The 23,941-nt window shown below is 52.7% G+C and overlaps 1 protein-coding gene across 1 annotated transcript in view; it reads left to right on the forward strand.

The window, feature by feature from the left end:
• The window catches only part of reln (reelin), a 183,157-nt gene that overhangs the window by 134,275 nt on the left and 24,941 nt on the right, over nt 1-23,941 (forward strand). Inside the window, exons 34-47 of the mRNA XM_088922975.1 lie at nt 9,984-10,257; nt 10,373-10,513; nt 12,337-12,514; nt 13,838-13,922; nt 14,018-14,200; nt 14,979-15,147; nt 15,854-15,956; nt 16,425-16,651; nt 17,389-17,612; nt 18,639-18,789; nt 19,278-19,536; nt 21,055-21,304; nt 22,326-22,494; nt 23,207-23,347. Of these exons, the coding sequence (XP_088779101.1) occupies nt 9,984-10,257; nt 10,373-10,513; nt 12,337-12,514; nt 13,838-13,922; nt 14,018-14,200; nt 14,979-15,147; nt 15,854-15,956; nt 16,425-16,651; nt 17,389-17,612; nt 18,639-18,789; nt 19,278-19,536; nt 21,055-21,304; nt 22,326-22,494; nt 23,207-23,347 (2,554 nt within the window). The remainder of the gene's footprint in view (nt 1-9,983; nt 10,258-10,372; nt 10,514-12,336; nt 12,515-13,837; nt 13,923-14,017; nt 14,201-14,978; nt 15,148-15,853; nt 15,957-16,424; nt 16,652-17,388; nt 17,613-18,638; nt 18,790-19,277; nt 19,537-21,054; nt 21,305-22,325; nt 22,495-23,206; nt 23,348-23,941) is intronic.

Genomic DNA, 23,941 nt, shown 5'->3' on the forward strand with positions numbered 1-23,941 from the left:
TTGTACAGTTGGTCACTCAGTGTGTGTGGTACAGTCTCAGTGTGTGTGTGGTACAGTCTCAGTGTGTGTGTGGTACAGCCTCAGTGTGTGTGTGGTGCAGTCTCAGTGTGTGTTGTGCAGTCTCAGTGTGTGTGGTACAGTCTCAGTGCGTGTTGTACAGCCTCAGTGTGTGTGGTACAGTCTCAGTGTGTGTGGTACAGCCTCAGTGTGTGTGGTACAGTCTCAGTGCGTGTTGTACAGCCTCAGTGTGTGTGGTGCAGTCTCAGTGTGTGTGGTACAGCCTCAGTGTGAGTGGTACAGCCTCAGTGTGTGTGGTGCAGTCTCAGTGTGTGTGGTGCAGCCTCAGTGTGTGTTGTGCAGTCTCAGTGTGTGTGGTACAGTCTCAGTGTGTGTTGTACAGTCTCAGTGTGTGTGGTACAGTCTCAGTGTGTGTGTGGTACAGTCTCAGTGTGTGGTGCAGTCTCAGTGTGTGTGTGGTGCAGTCTCAGTGTGTGTGGTGCAGTCTCAGTGTGTGTGGTACAGCCTCAGTGTGTGTGGTGCAGTCTCAGTGTGTGTGGTACAGTCTCAGTGTGTGTGGTACAGTCTCAGTGTGTGTTGTGCAGTCTCAGTGTGTGTGGTACAGTCTCAGTGTGTGTGGTACAGTCTCAGTGTGTGTTGTGCAGTCTCAGTGTGTGTGTGGTACAGTCTCAGTGTGTGTGGTACAGTCTCAGTGTGTGTTGTGCAGTCTCAGTGTGTGTGGTACAGTCTCAGTGTGTGTTGTACAGTCTCAGTGCGTGTTGTACAGCCTCAGTGTGTGTTGTGCAGTCTCAGTGTGTGTTGTGCAGTCTCAGTGTGTGTGTGGTACAGTCTCAGTGTGTGTGGTACAGTCTCAGTGTGTGTTGTGCAGTCTCAGTGTGTGTGGTACAGCCTCAGTGTGTGTGGTACAGTCTCAGTTGGAGTGTGGTACAGTTGGTAGACACTGTCACTCAGTGTGTGTTGTGCAGTCTCAGTGTGTGTGTTGTGCAGTCTCAGTGTGTATGTTGTACAGCCTCAGTGTGTGTTGTGCAGTCTCAGTGGGAGTGTTGTACAGTTGGTAGACACTGTCACTCAGTCTGTGTTGTACAGTCTCAGTGTGTGTGTTGTATAGTCTCAGTGTGTGTGTTGAACAGCCTCAGTGTGTGTTGTACAGTCTCAGTGTGTGTGGTACAGTCTATGTGTGTGTGTGGTACAGTCTCAGTGCGTGTTGTACAGCCTCAGTGTGTGTGGTACAGTCTCAGTGTGTGTTGTACAGCCTCAGTGTGTGTTGTGCAGTCTCAGTGTGTGTGGTACAGTCTCAGTGTGTGTGTGGTACAGTCTCAGTGTGTGTTGTACAGTCTCAGTGTGTGTGTGGTACAGTCTCTGTGTGTGTGGTACAGTCTCAGTGTGTGTTGTGCAGTCTCAGTGTGTGTGTGGTACAGTCTCAGTGTGTGTGTGGTACAGTCTCAGTGTGTGTTGTACAGCCTCAGTGTGTGTTGTACAGCCTCAGTGTGTGTGGTACAGCCTCAGTGTGTGTGGTGCAGTCTCAGTGTGTGTTGTACAGTCTCAGTGTGTGTGGTACAGTCTCAGTGTGTGTGTGGTACAGTCTCAGTGTGTGTGGTGCAGTCTCAGTGTGTGTTGTACAGTCTCAGTGTGTGTGGTACAGTCTCAGTGTGTGTGTTGTACAGTCTCAGTGTGTGTGTGGTACAGTCTCAGTGTGTGTTGTACAGTCTCAGTGTGTGTGGTACAGTCTCAGTGTGAGTGGTACAGTCTCAGTGTGTGTGGTGCAGTCTCAGTGTGTGTTGTACAGTTGGTCACTCAGTGTGTGTGGTACAGCCTCAGTGTGTGTTGTACAGTTGGTCACTCAGTGTGTGTGGTACAGCCTCAGTGTGTGTTGTACAGTTGGTCACTCAGTGTGTGTGGTACAGCCTCAGTGTGTGTTGTACAGTTGGTCACTCAGTGTGTGTGGTGCAGTCTCAGTGTGTGTGGTACAGTCTCAGTGTGTGTTGTGCAGTCTCAGTGTGTGTTGTGCAGTCTCAGTGTGTGTTGTACAGCCTCAGTGTGTGTGGTACAGCCTCAGTGTGTGTGGTGCAGTCTCAGTGTGTGTGGTGCAGTCTCAGTGTGTGTGGTGCAGTCTCAGTGTGTGTGGTACAGTCTCAGTGTGTGTGTGGTACAGTCTCAGTGTGTGTGGTGCAGTCTCAGTGTGTGTGGTGCAGTCTCAGTGTGTGTGTGGTACAGTCTCAGTGTGTGTGGTACAGTCTCAGTGTGTGTTGTACAGTCTCAGTGTGTGTGTTGTGCAGTCTCAGTGTGTGTGGTGCAGTCTCAGTGTGTGTTGTGCAGTCTCAGTGTGTGTGGTGCAGTCTCAGTGTGTGTGGTACAGTCTCAGTGTGTGTGGTGCAGTCTCAGTGTGTGTGGTACAGCCTCAGTGTGTGTGGTGCAGTCTCAGTGTGTGTGGTGCAGTCTCAGTGTGTGTGGTACAGTCTCAGTGTGTGTGTGGTACAGCCTCAGTGTGTGTTGTACAGCCTCAGTGTGTGTGGTACAGCCTCAGTGTGTGTGGTGCAGTCTCAGTGTGTGTTGTGCAGTCTCAGTGTGTGTGGTACAGCCTCAGTGTGTGTGTGGTACAGCCTCAGTGTGTGTTGTACAGCCTCAGTGTGTGTTGTGCAGTCTCAGTGTGTGTGGTACAGTCTCAGTGTGTGTGGTGCAGTCTCAGTGTGTGTGTGGTACAGTCTCAGTGTGTGTGGTGCAGTCTCAGTGTGTGTGGTGCAGTCTCAGTGTGTGTGGTACAGCCTCAGTGTGTGTGGTGCAGTCTCAGTGTGTGTTGTACAGTCTCAGTGTGTGTGGTGCAGTCTCAGTGTGTGTGGTGCAGTCTCAGTGTGTGTGGTACAGCCTCAGTGTGTGTGTGGTGCAGTCTCAGTGTGTGTGGTACAGCCTCAGTGTGTGTGTTGTGCAGTCTCAGTGTGTGTTGTACAGTCTCAGTGTGTGTTGTGCAGTCTCAGTGTGTGTGGTACAGCCTCAGTGTGTGTGGTACAGTCTCAGTGTGTGTGGTACAGTTGGTCACTCAGTGTGTGTGGTACAGTCTCAGTGTGTGTGGTGCAGTCTCAGTGTGTGTGGTACAGTCTCAGTGTGTGTGGTACAGTTGGTCACTCAGTGTGTGTGGTACAGTCTCAGTGTGTGTGGTACAGCCTCAGTGTGTGTGGTGCAGTCTCAGTGTGTGTGGTACAGCCTCAGTGTGTGTGGTGCAGTCTCAGTGTGTGTGGTACAGTTGGTCACTCAGTGTGTGTGGTACAGTCTCAGTGTGTGTGGTGCAGTCTCAGTGTGTGTGGTGCAGTCTCAGTGTGTGTGGTACAGCCTCAGTGTGTGTGGTGCAGTCTCAGTGTGTGTGGTACAGTTGGTCACTCAGTGTGTGTGTGGTACAGCCTCAGTGTGTGTGGTACAGTCTCAGTGTGTGCTGTGCAGTCTCAGTGTGTGTGGTGCAGTCTCAGTGTGTGTTGTACAGTCTCAGTGTGTGTGGTGCAGTCTCAGTGTGTGTGGTGCAGTCTCAGTGTGTGTGGTACAGCCTCAGTGTGTGTGTGGTGCAGTCTCAGTGTGTGTGGTACAGCCTCAGTGTGTGTGTTGTGCAGTCTCAGTGTGTGTTGTACAGTCTCAGTGTGTGTTGTGCAGTCTCAGTGTGTGTGGTACAGCCTCAGTGTGTGTGGTACAGTCTCAGTGTGTGTGGTACAGTTGGTCACTCAGTGTGTGTGGTACAGTCTCAGTGTGTGTGGTGCAGTCTCAGTGTGTGTGGTACAGTCTCAGTGTGTGTGGTACAGTTGGTCACTCAGTGTGTGTGGTACAGTCTCAGTGTGTGTGGTACAGCCTCAGTGTGTGTGGTGCAGTCTCAGTGTGTGTGGTACAGCCTCAGTGTGTGTGGTGCAGTCTCAGTGTGTGTGGTACAGTTGGTCACTCAGTGTGTGTGGTACAGTCTCAGTGTGTGTGGTGCAGTCTCAGTGTGTGTGGTGCAGTCTCAGTGTGTGTGGTACAGCCTCAGTGTGTGTGGTGCAGTCTCAGTGTGTGTGGTACAGTTGGTCACTCAGTGTGTGTGTGGTACAGCCTCAGTGTGTGTGGTACAGTCTCAGTGTGTGCTGTGCAGTCTCAGTGTGTGTGGTGCAGTCTCAGTGTGTGTTGTACAGCCTCAGTGTGTGTGGTACAGCCTCAGTGTGTGTGGTGCAGTCTCAGTGTGTGTGGTGCAGTCTCAGTGTGTGTTGTACAGCCTCAGTGTGTGTGGTACAGCCTCAGTGTGTGTGGTGCAGTCTCAGTGTGTGTGGTGCAGTCTCAGTGTGTGTTGTACAGCCTCAGTGTGTGTGGTACAGCCTCAGTGTGTGTGGTGCAGTCTCAGTGTGTGTGGTGCAGTCTCAGTGTGTGTGTTGTACAGTCTCAGTGTGTGTTGTACAGCCTCAGTGTGTGTGGTGCAGTCTCAGTGTGTGTTGTACAGCCTCAGTGTGTGTTGTGCAGTCTCAGTGTGTGTGGTACAGTCTCAGTGTGTGTTGTACAGCCTCAGTGTGTGTGGTGCAGTCTCAGTGTGTGTGGTGCAGTCTCAGTGTGTGTTGTACAGCCTCAGTGTGTGTGGTACAGCCTCAGTGTGTGTGGTGCAGTCTCAGTGTGTGTTGTGCAGTCTCAGTGTGTGTGGTACAGTCTCAGTGTGTGTTGTACAGTCTCAGTGTGTGTGGTACAGTCTCAATGTGTGTGGTGCAGTCTCAGTGTGTGTGTGGTACAGTCTCAGTGTGTGTGGTGCAGTCTCAGTGTGTGTGGTGCAGTCTCAGTGTGTGTGGTACAGTTGGTCACTCAGTGTGTGTGTGGTACAGTCTCAGTGTGTGTGGTGCAGTCTCAGTGTGTGTGGTGCAGTCTCAGTGTGTGTGGTGCAGTCTCAGTGTGTGTGGTACAGTTGGTCACTCAGTGTGTGTGTGGTACAGTCTCAGTGTGTGTTGTACAGTCTCAGTGTGTGTGTGGTACAGTCTCAGTGTGTGTGGTGCAGTCTCAGTGTGTGTGGTGCAGTCTCAGTGTGTGTGTGGTACAGTCTCAGTGTGTGTGTGGTACAGTCTCAGTGTGTGTTGTACAGCCTCAGTGTGTGTGGTACAGTCTCAGTGTGTGTGTGGTACAGTCTCAGTGTGTGTTGTACAGCCTCAGTGTGTGTGGTACAGTCTCAGTGTGTGTTGTGCAGTCTCAGTGTGTGTGGTGCAGTCTCAGTGTGTGTGGTACAGTCTCAGTGTGTGTTGTGCAGTCTCAGTGTGTGTGGTGCAGTCTCAGTGTGTGTGTGGTACAGTCTCAGTGTGTGTTGTGCAGTCTCAGTGTGTGTTGTACAGCCTCAGTGTGTGTGGTACAGTCTCAGTGTGTGTGGTGCAGTCTCAGTGTGTGTTGTGCAGTCTCAGTGTGTGTGGTGCAGTCTCAGTGTGTGTGGTGCAGTCTCAGTGTGTGTTGTACAGCCTCAGTGTGTGTTGTGCAGCCTCAGTGTGTGTGGTACAGTCTCAGTGTGTGTGTTGTACAGTCTCAGTGTGTGTGTGGTGCAGTCTCAGTGTGTGTGTGGTACAGTCTCAGTGTGTGTGGTACAGTCTCAGTGTGTGTTGTACAGCCTCAGTGTGTGTTGTACAGTCTCAGTGTGTGTTGTGCAGTCTCAGTGTGTGTGGTACAGTCTCAGTGTGTGTGTTGTGCAGTCTCAGTGTGTGTTGTGCAGTCTCAGTGTGTGTGGTACAGTCTCAGTGTGTGTTGTACAGCCTCAGTGTGTGTGGTGCAGTCTCAGTGTGTGTGTGGTACAGCCTCAGTGTGTGTGGTACAGTCTCAGTGTGTGTGGTGCAGTCTCAGTGTGTGTTGTGCAGTCTCAGTGTGTGTTGTACAGTCTCAGTGTGTGTGTGGTACAGTCTCAGTGTGTGTGGTGCAGTCTCAGTGTGTGTGTGGTACAGTCTCAGTGTGTGTTGTACAGCCTCAGTGTGTGTTGTACAGCCTCAGTGTGTGTGGTGCAGTCTCAGTGTGTGTTGTGCAGTCTCAGTGTGTGTTGTGCAGTCTCAGTGTGTGTGGTACAGTCTCAGTGTGTGTGGTGCAGTCTCAGTGTGTGTTGTACAGCCTCAGTGTGTGTTGTGCAGTCTCAGTGTGTGTGGTACAGTCTCAGTGTGTGTTGTACAGCCTCAGTGTGTGTTGTGCAGTCTCAGTGTGTGTTGTGCAGTCTCAGTGTGTGTGGTACAGTCTCAGTGTGTGTGGTGCAGTCTCAGTGTGTGTTGTACAGCCTCAGTGTGTGTTGTGCAGTCTCAGTGTGTGTGGTACAGTCTCAGTGTGTGTTGTACAGTTGGTCACTCAGTGTGTGTGTGGTACAGCCTCAGTGTGTGTTGTGCAGTCTCAGTGTGTGTTGTACAGTCTCAGTGTGTGTTGTACAGTCTCAGTGTGTGTTGTACAGTCTCAGTGTGTGTGGTGCAGTCTCAGTGTGTGTTGTACAGTCTCAGTGTGTGTGGTGCAGTCTCAGTGTGTGTGGTACAGTCTCAGTGTGTGTGGTGCAGTCTCAGTGTGTGTGGTGCAGTCTCAGTGTGTGTTGTACAGTCTCAGTGTGTGTGGTACAGTCTCAGTGTGTGTGGTGCAGTCTCAGTGTGTGTGGTGCAGTCTCAGTGTGTGTTGTACAGTCTCAGTGTGTGTGGTACAGTCTCAGTGTGTGTGGTACAGTCTCAGTGTGTGTGGTGCAGTCTCAGTGTGTGTGTGGTACAGTCTCAGTGTGTGTGGTACAGTCTCAGTGTGTGTGGTGCAGTCTCAGTGTGTGTGGTACAGCCTCAGTGTGTGTTGTGCAGTCTCAGTGTGTGTGGTACAGTCTCAGTGTGTGTGGTGCAGTCTCAGTGTGTGTTGTACAGTTGGTCACTCAGTGTGTGTGGTGCAGTCTCAGTGTGTGTTGTACAGTTGGTCACTCAGTGTGTGTTGTGCAGTCTCAGTGTGTGTGGTGCAGTCTCAGTGTGTGTGGTGCAGTCTCAGTGTGTGTTGTGCAGTCTCAGTGTGTGTGGTACAGTCTCAGTGTGTGTGTTGTACAGTCTCAGTGTGTGTGGTACAGTCTCAGTGTGTGTGTGGTGCAGTCTCAGTGTGTGTGGTGCAGTCTCAGTGTGTGTTGTACAGTCTCAGTGTGTGTGGTACAGTCTCAGTGTGTGTGGTGCAGTCTCAGTGTGTGTGGTGCAGTCTCAGTGTGTGTGGTACAGTCTCAGTGTGTGTGGTGCAGTCTCAGTGTGTGTGGTACAGTCTCAGTGTGTGTGGTGCAGTCTCAGTGTGTGTGGTGCAGTCTCAGTGTGTGTTGTACAGTCTCAGTGTGTGTGGTGCAGTCTCAGTGTGTGTGTGGTACAGTCTCAGTGTGTGTGGTACAGTCTCAGTGTGTGTGGTGCAGTCTCAGTGTGTGTGGTGCAGTCTCAGTGTGTGTGTGGTACAGTCTCAGTGTGTGTGGTACAGTCTCAGTGTGTGTTGTGCAGTCTCAGTGTGTGTGGTGCAGTCTCAGTGTGTGTGTGGTGCAGTCTCAGTGTGTGTGTGGTGCAGTCTCAGTGTGTGTGGTGCAGTCTCAGTGTGTGTGGTACAGTCTCAGTGTGTGTTGTACAGCCTCAGTGTGTGTGGTACAGTCTCAGTGTGTGTTGTGCAGTCTCAGTGTGTGTGGTGCAGTCTCAGTGTGTGTGGTGCAGTCTCAGTGTGTGTGTGGTACAGCCTCAGTGTGTGTTGTACAGCCTCAGTGTGTGTGGTGCAGTCTCAGTGTGTGTGGTACAGTCTCAGTGTGTGTTGTGCAGTCTCAGTGTGTGTGGTACAGTCTCAGTGTGTGTGGTGCAGTCTCAGTGTGTGTGTGGTACAGCCTCAGTGTGTGTGGTGCAGTCTCAGTGTGTGTTGTACAGTCTCAGTGTGTGTGGTACAGTCTCAGTGTGTGTTGTACAGTCTCAGTGTGTGTGGTGCAGTCTCAGTGTGTGTGTGGTGCAGTCTCAGTGTGTGTGTGGTACAGTCTCAGTGTGTGTGTTGTACAGTCTCAGTGTGTGTGTGGTGCAGTCTCAGTGTGTGTGTGGTGCAGTCTCAGTGTGTGTGGTGCAGTCTCAGTGTGTGTGGTGCAGTCTCAGTGTGTGTGTGGTACAGTCTCAGTGTGTGTTGTACAGCCTCAGTGTGTGTGTGGTACAGTCTCAGTGTGTGTGGTGCAGTCTCAGTGTGTGTGGTGCAGTCTCAGTGTGTGTGGTACAGTCTCAGTGTGTGTTGTGCAGTCTCAGTGTGTGTGGTGCAGTCTCAGTGTGTGTGGTACAGTCTCAGTGTGTGTTGTGCAGTCTCAGTGTGTGTGGTACAGTCTCAGTGTGTGTGTGGTACAGTCTCAGTGTGTGTGGTGCAGTCTCAGTGTGTGTGGTGCAGTCTCAGTGTGTGTGGTACAGTCTCAGTGTGTGTGGTGCAGTCTCAGTGTGTGTGTGGTACAGTCTCAGTGTGTGTTGTACAGTCTCAGTGTGTGTGGTACAGTCTCAGTGTGTGTGGTACAGCCTCAGTGTGTGTGGTGCAGTCTCAGTGTGTGTTGTACAGTCTCAGTGTGTGTGGTACAGTCTCAGTGTGTGTGTGGTACAGTCTCAGTGTGTGTTGTACAGTCTCAGTGTGTGTGGTACAGTCTCAGTGTGTGTGGTACAGTCTCAGTGTGTGTTGTGCAGTCTCAGTGTGTGTGGTACAGTCTCAGTGTGTGTGTGGTACAGTCTCAGTGTGTGTGGTACAGTCTCAGTGTGTGTTGTGCAGTCTCAGTGTGTGTTGTGCAGTCTCAGTGTGTGTGTGGTACAGTCTCAGTGTGTGTGGTACAGTCTCAGTGTGTGTGTGGTACAGTCTCAGTGTGTGTGGTACAGTCTCAGTGTGTGTTGTGCAGTCTCAGTGTGTGTTGTGCAGTCTCAGTGTGTGTGGTACAGTCTCAGTGTGTGTTGTACAGTCTCAGTGTGTGTGGTACAGTCTCAGTGTGTGTGTGGTACAGTCTCAGTGTGTGTTGTACAGTCTCAGTGTGTGTGGTACAGTCTCAGTGTGTGTGGTACAGTCTCAGTGTGTGTTGTGCAGTCTCAGTGTGTGTTGTGCAGTCTCAGTGTGTGTGGTACAGTCTCAGTGTGTGTGTGGTGCAGTCTCAGTGTGTGTGGTGCAGTCTCAGTGTGTGTTGTACAGTTGGTCACTCAGTGTGTGTGGTGCAGTCTCAGTGTGTGTTGTGCAGTCTCAGTGTGTGTTGTACAGTCTCAGTGTGTGTTGTACAGTCTCAGTGTGTGTGGTACAGTCTCAGTGTGTGTGGTACAGCCTCAGTGTGTGTGGTACAGTCTCAGTGTGTGTGGTACAGCCTCAGTGTGTGTGGTACAGTTGGTCACTCAGTGTGTGTTGTACAGTCTCAGTGTGTGTGGTACAGTCTCAGTGTGTGTGGTACAGTCTCAGTGTGTGTTGTGCAGTCTCAGTGTGTGTGGTACAGTCTCAGTGTGTGTGGTACAGTCTCAGTGTGTGTGGTGCAGCCTCAGTGTGTGTGGTACAGTCTCAGTGTGTGTTGTACAGTCTCAGTGTGTGTGTGGTGCAGTCTCAGTGTGTGTGTGGTACAGTCTCAGTGTGTGTGGTGCAGTCTCAGTGTGTGTGGTGCAGCCTCAGTGTGTGTTGTACAGTCTCAGTGTGTGTGTGGTGCAGTCTCAGTGTGTGTGGTGCAGCCTCAGTGTGTGTGGTACAGTCTCAGTGTGTGTGGTACAGTCTCAGTGTGTGTGGTACAGCCTCAGTGTGTGTTGTGCAGTCTCAGTGTGTGTGGTACAGTCTCAGTGTGTGTGTTGTACAGTCTCAGTGTGTGTGTGGTGCAGTCTCAGTGTGTGTGGTGCAGTCTCAGTGTGTGTGGTGCAGCCTCAGTGTGTGTGGTACAGTCTCAGTGTGTGTGGTACAGTCTCAGTGTGTGTGGTACAGTCTCAGTGTGTGTGGTACAGCCTCAGTGTGTGTTGTGCAGTCTCAGTGTGTGTGGTACAGTTGGTCACTCAGTGTGTGGGTCTCCACAGGAAAGCCTCGCTATGCAGAGACCTGGGATTTCCAGGTGTCGGGCTCGTCCTTCCTGCAGTTTGAGCTCAACATGGGGTGCAGCAAAGCAACATCGCTCTCCAACGGCGTGCAGCTGGAGTTCTCCACGGACACCGGCCGCACCTGGCACCTGCTGACGCCCGAGTGCGTGCCCCCTGCCATCGGCTGCGCTGGGTACACCGAGAGCTCGGTGTACGCCGCGCCGCGCTTCACCCGCTGGAGGAGGGTCACCGTCTACCTGCCCAGCGCCGCCAAGTACGCCCTCTGTCTGTGTGTCCCTGTAACTGCACTTGCGCCTGGCTGCTCGTCTGCAGCTGACGGACCGGGCAGTCATCTGGAAACGAAAAAAAAAGTCTGTCTGTCTCCCCAGCTCCCCCCGGACACGGTTCCGATGGATCCAGCCCCAGTTTTCCCCCGGCGCTGATGGGTGGGCTCTGGACAATGTGCTCTTTTCTCCAGGCTGCCCCTGGCTGTGTTCCGGTCATGGGTTCTGTGACAGCGGCCACTGCGTGTGAGTGCCCACTGGAAATGCAGACTGAACCATGCATTCACACTAAATCACAGTCATCTGAGTTTGCACAAGTGCATGACAGTTAGCACTGCTACCTCATGGCTTTTGGGTCCTGGACTGGAATCTGGGCTGGGATGCGTTTTGTGTGCCTGTTCCCTTGTGTTTGCATGGGTTTTCTCCTAGTGTTCTGCTTTACTCCCAGCTTCCAAAGGCTCACTGTCGAGGTTTGATGAGCTATTCTAAACTGTCTGTTTCTGTGGTCCTGTGATGGACTGACTCCAGCTTCTGTGAGAACGGACAGATGTGTAGGTCTGGTTTTCCTGAGGCTGCTCACTGCTGGAGATGAATAAGCAGGACTTCCTTCTGCCCCTTTCTCTTTCCCTGCACCTTCCCTCCTCTCCTCTTCACTTGTCACCCTCTCTTTCTCCTTCTTCCCTCTCCCCTCCTTCTCTTCCCTCTGTCCTCCTCTCCCTTCCCCTTCATCACTCCCGTCTCCTCCTCTCTGTCTTCGCTGTGCTCCTCCCTTCCCCTTCATCACTCCCTTCTCCTCCTCTCTGTCTCCGCTGTGCTCCTCTCCCTTCCCCTTCATCACTCCCGTCTCCTCCTCTCTGTCTTCGCTGTGCTCCTCTCCCTTCCCCTTCATCACTCCCGTCTCCTCCTCTCTGTCTTCGCTGTGCTCCTCTCCCTTCCCCTTCATCACTCCCGTCTCCTCCTCTCTGTCTTCGCTGTGCTCCTCTCCCTTCCCCTTCATCACTCCCGTCTCCTCCTCTCTGTCTGCGCTGTGCTCCTCTCCCTTCCCCTTCATCACTCCCGTCTTCTCCTCTCTGTCTTCGCTGTGCTCCTCTCCCTTCCTCTTCATCACTCCCTTCTCCTCCTCTCTGTCTTCGCTGTGCTCCTCTCTCTTCCTCTTCATCACTCCCTTCTCCTCCTCTCTGTCTTCGCTGTGCTCCTCTCCCTTCCCCTTCATCACTCCCGTCTCCTCCTCTCTGTCTTCGCTGTGCTCCTCTCCCTTCCCCTTCATCACTCCGTTCTCCTCCTCTCTGTCTCCGCTGTGCTCCTCTCTCTTCCTCTTCATCACTCCCGTCTCCTCCTCTCTGTCTTCGCTGTGCTCCTCTCCCTTCCTCTTCATCACTCCCTTCTCCTCCTCTCTGTCTTCGCTGTGCTCCTCTCCCTTCCTCTTATCACTCCCTTCTCCTCCTCTCTGTCTTCGCTGTGCTCCTCTCCCTTCCCCTTCATCACTCCCGTCTCCTCCTCTCTGTCTTCGCTGTGCTCCTCTCCCTTCCTCTTCATCACTCCCTTCTCCTCCTCTCTGTCTTTGCTGTGCTCCTCTCCCTTCCCCTTCATCACTCCCGTCTCCTCCTCTCTGTCTTCGCTGTCCTCCTCTCCCTTCCCCTTCATCACTCCCGTCTCCTCCTCTCTGTCTTCGCTGTGCTCCTCTCCCTTCCTCTTCATCACTCCCTTCTCCTCCTCTCTGTCTTCGCTGTGCTCCTCTCCCTTCCCCTTCATCACTCCCGTCTCCTCCTCTCTGTCTTCGCTGTGCTCCTCTCCCTTCCCCTTCATCTCCCTTTTCCTCCTCTCTGTCTCCACTGTGCTCCTCTCCCTTCCCCTTCATCACTCCCTTCTCCTCCTCTCTGTCTCCGCTGTGCTCCTCTCTCTTCCTCTTCATCTCCCTTCTCCTCCTCTCTGTCTCCACTGTGCTCCTCTCCCTTCCCCTTCATCACTCCCGTCTCCTCCTCTCTGTCTCCGCTGTGCTCCTTTTCCTTCTCCTTTCCCTCTCCTTCCACCTCTTCCCCCCATCTTGAATCTCTCCTGTCCCCCCCCAGGTGTGACCGCGGCTTTGGGGGTCCTCACTGTGTCCCCGTGACGCCCCTGCCCTCCGTGTTGCGGGACGACTTCAACGAAAACCTGCGCCCCGAGCGGTGGCCTGAGGTGTACGGGGCCGAGAGGGGGACTCTTAACGGGGAGACCCTGAAGTCTGGCACTGCGCTCATCTTCAAGGGGGTGCGTCTGTGGACAGGGGGGCTGTGCTGCGGTGTGCAGCAAGGTGTCTTAAATGGACTGAGGCCGTCAGAAATAGCCAGCAGACAGGAGACGAAGTGATAAATCATTGATCTGTTATCAGACCCATGAGAGCCCCCCCTCTCCAGGAATAGGGGGAGAGGCTGGAGGAATAGGGGGCTGTGTCTCTGATGGGTGTGCCATCAAGGTACCCAGTCTTTCATGGCACACCCACACACCTGCTGCCAGTAGTATCCCAGACTGGGCGGATGGGTCCAAATGTAACACACCTGGGATATCATACAAGGCTTCCCAGCACAATGGTCTCATCCTCATACAGCATTAATTAGTGCTGTATGAGCATATATTTTTCTCCAAATGCTTGAGATTCAGGTTCTTATGCTACCCTTGATTGTAGGATGGAATTGTAAATTTAAAACTTTGTAAATAAGAGCCAGCTTCCACAAACCTGTCTTGCTGATTATTCCTAGGATTTCAATCAGGGATTTTCCAGCCTGGCTCTGCATTTTCAGCTGAAAGCAACAATTGGAACTGATCTGATTAAAGCCGTCGATAAGTCATTTTAATTCGATGTATACAGCGCCCCTCGACTGTAAACTTTACAGGGCGCTATAAAAGAGTCACTCAGGTGTGTTCCTGACATGAGATGGCAGCTCTGAACAAGTGGGACTTCAGCCAGCAGCAGGAAGAGCAGAAGGAGCCTGCTGGGGAGGTTTCCTGCGGGGCACAGTGGTGAAAGGCTCTGGAGCCAGCTGTGTTCAGACTGGCTCCTGGGGCCTTGGACTTGCACTAACTCAGTGCACAGTGCTCCGTGATCGTGTGCAGGAACTGTACTGGCTAGGTCGATCAAGGCGCGGTCTTGTGGACAGTTCCTCATCCCCAAATAACTGAGCAGCCGAAGTGGAGACTCCTGACGCAGAGGTACTCACTCGCTGGTCAGGAGACCCTTGACGGGGGGGTACGTCCAGTTGAATTTGCCCTGCGCAGAATTCCAGCCGCTGGACTGTGGTGTGATTGAAGCTGAAGTGAAGGCCAGTCGAGAGGGGAAGCACAGCTGTCCGCTCCTGATGCGGTGAACATGAGCGTTGGCTCCGCTGGGTCAAGCGGTCAGTCTGACTGGGCTAGGACAGAAACCAAGAAACACCAGGCTGGAAAAAGCTCTGATTCAGGTCGCGATCGGAGTCTTAGCTGTTGCCTTTTCCTGGTCTCACTTCCTGCCTTTCCCTCCTCCTTTGGGGCTCACCGTGGTCTGCCGGGGTCGGACCTGGTCGCCCTCCTTTGACCCGGTGGGGCCCGGCTCTGCAGGAGGGCTTGCGGATGCTGGTGTCGCGGGACCTGGACTGCAGCAGCACCCTGTACCTCCAGTTCTCCTTCAAGTTCATCACCAAGGGTATGGCTGTGTGTATCTGTCCGCCCGTCCCGCCGCCCCCCGCTGGCCCCCCCGAGCCGCGGTCGCCGAACGTGTGCCTGTGCGTGTCTCGGCAGGGGTCCCGGAGCGCTCCCACTCGGTGCTGCTGCAGTACTCGGTGAACGGCGGCATCAGCTGGCTGCTGCTGGACGAGTTCTACTTCCCCCAGTCCACCGACACGCTGTTCCTGCACCTGCCACTGCCGGCCAGCGCCCAGAGCAACGCCACCCGCTTCCGCTTCTGGCAGCCCTACAGCAACGGTGAGCCCCCCCCCCCCCCACACACACACACCTCCCCGGACCCCGGGATACCGCGCAACACGGGTTCGAGGGCCCGCTGATCACGAGACGAGCCACCTGGCCTCGCCGCTCCCCAGCATGCCTTCCGTTCCGCCTCGTCTCTGGATCCTTGGCAATGATCCCTCCCGTCGCAGTTCTAACTTTGGTCAGAAAATCCCTCTGCCCTGTTGTACGCCTGAAAATGACCCAGCTCTGCCTGTCCCGCAGAGACCCGCAGCCCTGAGCGGCCGTGTGGACTCGAGAGCACGAGAGCGGTTTTAGTGACAGGCGCCCCTTCGGCCAAGTGTGGCCACGTGTCAGCTAGTACAGTACGTAATCCCAGGACCCCCTGCAGCTGCTTCCCTGACTAAAACATGCTGAGAAACAGGCCCCACATTTCAGACTCTACCCTGGAACAGCAGTCATCTTGTCATTATGATCGCTGTGCTTGTGCTCACTTGTAAAGAGTGAGTTTGGGGAAAAAGATTTTGGCGGTGAGATGGACCTTGAGGAGTTATTTTGCCTCCGTGCAAGCTGTAGATTTGTAAATATTTTTAATATTTACGTGAATAATTCCTATGTCTAAATATTGAATATAATATTTGCATCCATGCGACACGCTGCCCTTCACTCTTGCTCTGTGTGCTGTGTTCACTGAGGCTCTGATTCCCAGCTGTAGCCTGACGGTGCAGAGCCCTGACCATGTACAGTGTGTGGAAGATCCCATTCTAGAACTGATGGGCTGTGGCCCCCCCTGCAGGTAAGAAGGAGGAGGTGTGGGTGATCGATGACCTCATCATTGATGGCGGAGCCCTGCGCACCCTCCAACTCCTGTCAGACAGTTTCGAGGGGGGCCCCCGTGAAGACAGCTGGCTCTTCTACCCGGGGGGCAACATCGGGCTCTACTGTCCCTACCTGAAGGGGGCGCTGTGAGTAGCTGCTCCTTCAGCGATGTGCGTGGTGCACTTGGCCAGAACTGCTCAGCGGTGGGAGCTCTCTGTGCTTGTGCGCCTAAGCCCATCGCCGTGCCTGTTTAAAGAGAAACTGCAATGCTATTTTCAAGTTTCAGGGTTAGAAAGAATCGGCATTGATGAGTACGTTTCAAACCACAGTAACAGTCAAATGTGCACAGTAACTTGTAAAACCTCCGATTTGCACCAGAAGATAGGGGAAGTTTCCAGGTATGCTCAGCGCCATGTTCTGTGATTCAGAACAGAACTGCTGGTGACGTTTTGCGGCCCTATTACATTGCAAACAAGCCAGGTTGTGAATTCAACTCTTTTAATCCAACAGAAATACTGCTTTCTGTTTTGAAATAGTTTTGCCAGCAAATACTACTTACTTGGTAACTCTGCATGCAGATCACGTTGGAACATTTCTGCTGTGAAATGTCTGCTACACAACCTCTATTTATGCGCTTGTACGGTACATCTCATTACATTATTCATTAGGGAGACTAGTGAGCAGGAAGGGCCGCTTCACGGCACAATTCGTGGGAACTCGAATGCGAGTTGCGTCAACATGGTGACTATTTTCCGAAGTTCACCATTTTGTGCTTAATTCGAAATTTCTCTTTTTTTTTCTACAACATCAATGAATTGATTTTGTTACCGAGATGTACTGTATGCGCTGCAGGGAGGACGAGTCGGCCATGGTGTTTGTGTCCAGCGAGGCGGGAGAGCACTCCATCACCACCCAGGAGATTGACGTCAATGAAAACACCATTGTCCAGTTCGAGGTACTACCGCCAGCCTCCCTCCCCCTGGCCTGCGGCGCCAGGGAGGGCAGAAGAGAGTTAGACAGTTAGAAAAGATAAGATCACTTTATTAGCCATATACAATTTCTTGCTTTAGGAATTCGTCTTTTCACATACCCCAGCTTGCTCTCCAAGAGACACACAGACAGGAGCTTGGGGTCAGAGCACAGGGTCAGCCATTGTACAGCGCCCCTGGAGCAGCTGGGGTTAAGGGCCAGCGAAGTAGGATTCCTCTGCCGGCCGTGGGATTTGAACCGGCAACCTTCCAGCCACAGGCGCAGATCCTTGGCCATAGAGAATGTTATTTGACATTCTCCGTGCATGACGATATGTGTTCGCCCTACAGGAGCCAGAGACAAGTAGCTCAGGGAAATCGCACTGAGTAACACAAGCCTGTGAGAGGGTCTCAGGAGCCCGTCTCCCTCTCACTCTTCCCCCTCTCCCTCCCAGATCAACGTGGGCTGCACCTCGGACAGCTCGGCCGCTCACCCCACACGGCTGGAGTTCTCCAGGGATTTCGGGGCAACCTGGCACCTCCTGGTGCCGCTGTGCCAGGGGGGTCCTCAGCTCAGCTCGCTGTGCTCCACCGAGATGCACCCGGCCAGCGTCTACTACCCGGGCACCACGCAGGGCTGGCGCCGGGAGGTCATCCACTTCGGGAAGCTGCGGCTGTGCGGGTGAGGGCCGAGCCACAGCCGCGCTCGCTTCCAGCTGCAGAGGCTTCAGCAAACAGTGCTGTACAGGCGCTGCGTTACTTAAATCACATATATAATCCTTACATGTATATAGCGCTTTCCTGGAGACTCCTCTCAAAGCTCTTTACAGGTAATGGGGGCTCCCCTCCACATCCACCAGTGTGCAGCCCCACCTGGATGATGTGACGGCAGCCATAGTGCTCCAGTACACTCCCCACACACCAGCTCTCAGTGGGGGAGAGCAGAGTGATGAAGCCAGTTCACAGATGGGGGTTATTAGGAGGTCATGACTGGTATACAGTAGGCCAGGGGAAAATATGGACAGGACACTGGGGTAACACCCCTACTCTTTTCAAGAAATGCCCTGGGATTTTTAATGACCACTGGGAGCCAGGATCTTCGTTTAATGTCTCATCTAAAGAACGGTTCCTTTTTTACAGTATTGTGTCCCAGTCAATATACTGGGGCGTTAGGACGCACACAGACTGCAGGGTGAGCACCCCCTACTGGTCCCACTAAAACCAGACTCACACCTGCTGAGCTTCAGTGGGCCGCCAGTTGTGAGCTGCAGGGTGACGTAGCTGCTGGCTGTATGTGTAGTTCCAGCATCTCCATTGTATTCTTAGTCAGAAGCCTCGTTGTTAAGCTGTCCACTGTCTCTCCCAGTCTCATTGTCTCTAAATACATTGTTACTGTCTCACTGCTGTCTCCTGGTGCAGGTCGGTCCGGTTCCGGTGGTACCAGGGCTTTTACTCCAGTGGTACCCCTCCCCCAACGTGGGCACTGGACAACGTGTACATCGGGCCGCAGTGCCTGGACATGTGCAATGGACACGGGGCCTGCGTGGGCGGCACCCACTGCATCTGCGATCCGGGCTACTCGGGACCGGCCTGCGGCACCAGGGACAACCCCAACCCTGACTTCCTCAAGGAGGACTTTGAAGGTACTGCAAGAGAGATCCACACACACTCAGACGGGAGTTCAGAGCAGTGTTAGGTGGTGTTGGTACAGCATGATACTAACCTCTAATCCTCCAGATTGGATCAATGGGATCTGTTAGTGATTAGAAAGAAATGGGCTCGATGGGCCTCCCCTCATTTCTAACCTTTCTTTGTTTTCATATCAAGACATGCCAGAGGGATTTAGAGTATCGTAAGGCCAGTGAGCTTGGTACAGTTACAAAGCATTTAAACTTAAAGATCAGATTCCAAATCCCCGTTGTCAGCTGGTCTGGTGCTGCACAGAGGTTTCTGTGAAGTGTGCAGGAGTGATGTAACACTCTCAGATAGCACTGAAGCTCAGAGGCACCTCTTTAGATCTCAGCTGCTGTTGCCTGGCAAGTGGAAAGGAGTCCGGGCATCCCAGGTCCCACCCGAACCCAGGTCCAGCTTGACCCTGTGAGTGTTGCCAGTGGGGGGATCACTGTGCCGCCAGCAGGTGATCTAGCACAGAGCTGAACCAGGAGTGTCAGCTCAGTCTTGGGATGCGCACCCACTGGCTGAACCATTTGGGAGCCTCGATCTCAGGAAGTCTACGTCCAAGGAAATCTAAGGAATCTGTAAGGAGGTTACAGAATGAGGACCCCCCTTCTGAGAGGGGAGGTACCCAGGGTGCAGCTGCAGGAGGACGAGGAGGGATGCAGAAAGACGAACTCAAGGAGAAGACGGGGGCTCCCTGTGGTATTGACGGCTTTTCAGGAAGTGATGTCATGGATGCTGACAAGTCACAGTAGCAGGGTTGTGGGAGACCTTGGTCGCTCTCGATCCCTTCCAGACCTTTGATTAAGACATCATGGGTGTTGATAACAGCTTGTCTCCTTCCTGTAGCTAGGAATGGAAACTGGCAGTGCCGGTCCCGAGCCTGTGTTGTGTGGGGTTGAAGGAGGTGCGTGACGGAGCCAGAGCTCGGCGGGAGGGGGGGCAGTTAGTGCAGCCTGCACTGGGCATGACCGCGCTCCCTGTGTGTGCAGGAGGATCCATTGACCCCAAGCGCTTCCTGCTGGTGAGCGGGGGCAAGCCGTCCAGGAAGTGCAGCATCCTGTCCAGCGGCAACAACCTGTTCTTCAGCGAGGAGGGATTCCGCATGCTGGTCACCACCGACCTGGACCTCTCCAACGCCAGGTACACACCACTGACCTGGACCAGTTTCAGTACCTGTACCTTTATGAGTCCTCTCTCTGTGTGCCCAGTATGCCAGTATGGGCTGTGTGCTGTATGAGTCCTCTCTCTGTGTGTCCAGGCCTGTGCTGTGTGCTGTATGAGTCCTCTCTCTGTGTGTCCAGGCCTGTGCTGTGTGCTGTATGAGTCCTCTCTCTGTGTGCCCAGTGTGGGCTGTGTGCTGTATGAGTCCTCTCTCTGTGTGTCCAGTATGCCAGTATGGGCTGTGTGCTGTATGAGTCCTCTCTCTGTGTGTCCAGTATGGGCTGTGTGCTGTATGAGTCCTCTCTCTGTGTGTCCAGTATGCCAGTATGGGCTGTGTGCTGTATGAGTCCTCTCTCTGTGTGTCCAGTATGCCAGTATGGGCTGTGTGCTGTATGAGTCCTCTCTCTGTGTGGCCAGTATGCCAGTATGGGCTGTGTGCTGTATGAGTCCTCTCTCTGTGGTCTCAGGTTCGTGCAGTTCTTCCTGCGGCTGGGCTGTGGGAAGTCCCCCCCAGACCCCCGCTCCCAGCCCGTGCTGCTGCAGTTCTCGGTGGACGGGGGGCTGTCCTGGACACTGTTGCAGGAGTTCCTGTTCAGCAACAGCAGCAACCAGGGCCGTCTGGTAGCCCTGGAGCTCCCCCTGCGTGCCCGCACCCCTGCCACTCGCCTGCGCTGGTGGCAGCCCTCCGACAACGGGCATTTCTACAGCCCCTGGGTCATGGACCAGGTGAGGGGGGGGGTCAGGGGTCAGGATTTCTGGTGATATATTCATTTCTCTTCTGCTCTTCTGTCAGCGATCTGTACTCTGCTAAGCCGAATCCTCGCTGCTTCAGATACGTGTGCCTTCAGCTCACATAGTGCTGGTTCTGTGTGCGAGAAGTAACCTACAGTCCTCCACTGCCTGCTGTACAAAGACAAGTCTGCTTTTTCTGTCTTTCTTGTCAACGCTATGGTATGGATACCACAGATAATCTGAAACCGAACGGAATGCTCCATAACTATACATTTATAACTATTACAACATGTAATTGAAGAACCTGTGTTTTAATTACATAATTATAGGGTCCCGTAGTGTATTAAATACAGTACTCACTGGGCACTTATGACATTGCAGGATATGACATTATTTTTATGGTGTATGAATGACTTCTGAAGTCACAGAGTGTTGTGTACTTCATTTCGACAGTTTTATGATTTTCAGATTTCAAATACATTTTATCAGACCTTTCTCTGAAAGCGGACAGGATATGGGCATGCTTTGGTCCCTTATCATGGACTGCCTGGCCTATAATCTCATCAACCAGTCAAGCACTGTGGCCACAGTTTTGAGTGACTGCTTGGGGAAACTAGTAGCAATTGGGCTCATCATCAGCCTTGCAGGCATGCTGTCATTTTTGGGGGGGGGTAGTGGGCCATTGGGACATTGCAGTATACAGATAACTTGTGTTTTTAAGCTCTGCTTAACATGCATAGACTTTGAGCTTAAAAAACGGAGCAGGATCCTGTTACACACAGCGTGCAGTGTAGGTCATGACTCGGACTACAGTGGGCACATGACAGAAATAGCAGGCAGACGTCAAAAACAGAGCCAGTGCAGATCAACTTACAAATTAATATTAGGAAAGGAAAACCTAAAACGTACCTAAAACGGAGACCTGAGGAAGGCCGCATGTGTTTCACTCATGGAGCGAACACGGAAGGCAGGAGGATGATCACAAACCTGGTAACTCTGTCCAGAAAGAATTAAAATGGAAACAGAGTGAAGTAAAACACAAGATGTAAAGATGGGGTTAAATTAAGTCCTTTCTGCTTGAAGATTAGACTTCTAAGCAACAGGAGTTTATGGCAGGAAAGGGAGAACTCATAAGGATTCCAGAGGCCAACTAGAAACCCTCTGGGGACTTAATATAACTGACCGTTTGGTCAAAAGGCTGTAAACTGGCCATAGACCGTGCCTGCCCCCCCTTTACCATAATAATGAGTGACGTCAGAAGCGGCAGGACAATGCTATATAAACTGAAAGTTTGTACCTGCATTTTGAACAATACTTCGGTTTTGTTGTTTCTTGCGGGAAACAAGACTTCGGTTCTATTGTTCCTTGCATGCAATAAACTCATCTGTTTAACTTCATCTCGGGATCCAGAACCTTATTCTTTCTGTTACAACAAGAGGTTGGTGCTGATTGACTCGGGTTCAGCTGTCTGTCACCCCGGGAGGCTGTGAGACTGTGTCTGTCTGGCGCCAGGTGGTGGTGGGCGGCAGTGCCAGCGGCTGGGGCCCGCTGGAGGATGATTTCTCCGCCCTGGATGGCCGCTCCTGGCTGCTGCACCCCGGCGGGACCCACATGCCTGTCTGCGGCTCGGACGGCGACGCCTTCGCCTTCATCGAGAAGGCCAGCACGCGCTACGCCGTGAGCACGGACATCAGCCTGGGGCAGAGCTCCTTCATGCAGTTCGACTTCTCGGCCTCCTGCTCCGTCACCAACTCCTGCTACGGTGAGCAGACAGGGCGTGTGAAATAATGAGGGATCAGAGGGAAGGATGAGGGAGAGAGAAGGGTAGTGTGAAGGAGTGAGGGATGAGGGAGAGAGAAGGGCAGTATGAAGGAGTGAGGGATGAGGGAGAGAGAAGAGCAGTATGAAGGAGTGAAGGATGAGGGAGAGAGAAGGACAGTATGAAGGAGTGAAGGATGAGGGAGAGAGAAGGGCAGTATGAAGGAGTGAAGGATGGAAAGGGATGAGTGAGAGAGAAGGGCAGTATTAAGGAGTGAAGGATGGAGAGAGGGATGAGAGAGAAGGGCAGTATGAAGGAGTGAAGAATGGAGAGAGGGATGAGAGAGAGAGAAGGACAGTATGAAGGGGTGAAGGATGGAGAGAGAGAAGGGCAGTATGAAGGAGTGAAGGATGGAGAGAGGGATGAGTGAGAGAGAAGGGCAGTATGAAGGAGTGAAGGATGGAGAGAGAGGGATGAGAGAGAAGGGCAGTATGAAGGAGTGAAGGATGGAGAGAGGGATGAGTGACAGAGAAGGACAGTATGAAGGAGTGAAGGATGGAGAGAGAGAAGGGCAGTATGAAGGAGTGAAGGATGGAGAGAGGGATGAGTGAGAGAGAAGGACAGTATGAAGGAGTGAAGGATAAGGGAGAGAGAAGGGCAATATGAAGGAGTGAAGGATGCAGAGAGGGATGAGTGAGAGAGAAGGGCAGTATGAAGAAGTGAGGGATGGAGAGAGAGGGATGAGTGAGAGGAGGGGAGAAGGGAGGGATAAAGGATGAGTGGGAGAGAGGAACAAAGAAGGGGTGTGGGAAGGGTAGAAGGATGGAGAGGGTAGAGGGCCATGGGAGGGAGACATTAAGACAGAGAGTAGAGGGGGAGGAAGGGAGGAAATGAGTGGGAGGAGAGCAGAGCTGAAAGAGGGAGAGAGCAGCTGTGGCAGTGTCTTCTGCAACCTGTGGTTTCCTGTCTTGTCTGCTCCTGCTGCCCTTGGTGTCCGCCGCTGCGTGCACGTGTCGCTGTGCAGCCATCGAGCTGGAGTTCTCCCTGGATCTGGGCATGTCCTGGCAGCCCCTGCTGAGAGACTGCCTGCCCACCAGCCTGGACTGCTCCAGCTACAGCCTGCAGAGGGTGCTGGTGTCCGACACCTACAACAAGTGGGGGCGTGTCACCCTGCCCATTCCCCCCTACGCCAGGTCAGTGCCTCTGTGCCACTGGCCACTGCCAGACACGTGAGCTCCAGGGCAGGAGGCAGAGGGTGAAGATGCAGAAACATCAGTCAGTGTCAGTGAAAGAATGAAGAAGTGCTGGGAGATCCAGACAGGACAGCAGGAACAAGGGAAGGTCAGAAGTCAGGTCAGAGAAACTGGGAGATTAACGTTTCTGCTGCTCTGTAGCTGTCGTGCTGTTCAGTTTTGGAGGCAGAGTGCTGGGTAGTAATCTATCCAAGAGAAGATTGCAGGGTGGAAGTCAGTTTATCTGCCCCACGACAGCGGCTGTAAGTAAAGTTGGGGATTTTCCATATTCCTGTGTCCTGAGAGTTATCCTCCCCACTAAACCTCATTTAAGAAAAGCTCCTGTAGGTGAGCAGCCCATTAAATACCAGTTGCTTTACAACTTGGAAATTACTTGTTGGATGTAGGTAGAAAATATCAGAGCTAGAGGCAGCTGTCTTCTTGCTTGTTCTTCAGATCACTCTGCCGAGAGTGTTGTGGGATCAGGTTTCTGTTTATTTGCCCGGGAACCAATTCATTTTTTTTGTCCTTTGGCGATCGCTCCTGCAATGAGACTTGAGCCAGATCTCTGCACGCCCGCCCGTGCTCATGAAGACACTACCCTGTCGTCTCGCCCGTTGGGAGAAACGGCACCTTTCTGATCAATTCCACCGCCTTCTGCTTGTGCCATCAGGTCGCCTGCCACCCGGTTTCGCTGGTACCAGCCAGCGCCCTTTGACAAACAGCAGACCTGGGCTCTGGACAACCTGTACATTGGCGATGGCTGCCCAGACATGTGCAGCGGGCATGGGCGCTGCCAGCAGGACAGCTGCCTGTGAGTGCCTGTGGGACTCGGTTAGCCACACTGGGGGAGCACAGGGGTGTCAGGAAGCAGGGATATTGGGGATATAAGGACAAATAAATACAGTTACACAGGGAAATAGAAATAAAAGGCAGAGACCTGAGTGACATGAAACTAGTGGTTTGTTATCAATTTCTTGTGTTTTGGTTTGCGTTTTGCTTTCCTAGTAATTCCACGTAAACAAGCAGGTACGCAAAAAAAAAACCCCAGGGCAGCAAATATTATCTTATCTGTTTTAAAACCAGATGGAAGGTGATCTCACCGCCATTGTGCCATCAGTCCAGTGTGAAATACTCAGGATGACATTGAAATAATGACCGCAGTAACCCAGAGCCTAATCTGTACCGTCTGGGCTCGTTTTTTTTTAATGGTGACTTGTTTTTATTTTTGCTTTGACAGCCCTGCACCGCACAAGTTTTTGTGTGAACGTAAGAGCAGGAGCAGCTGTTTTTCACTGTTGTCTGGATGCTGTGGGTGTGATTTGCAGTCAGATGTGATAGAATTTTCCTTCCGCCTATCGTCGCCGCTTTTCGAGTCACATTCACACGAGTGCCAGTTACATACTGT

This window comes from Atractosteus spatula, chromosome 8, assembly GCF_055471065.1.
Source record: "Atractosteus spatula isolate fAtrSpa1 chromosome 8, fAtrSpa1.hap1, whole genome shotgun sequence".
NCBI classification, from domain to species: domain Eukaryota; kingdom Metazoa; phylum Chordata; class Actinopteri; order Semionotiformes; family Lepisosteidae; genus Atractosteus; species Atractosteus spatula.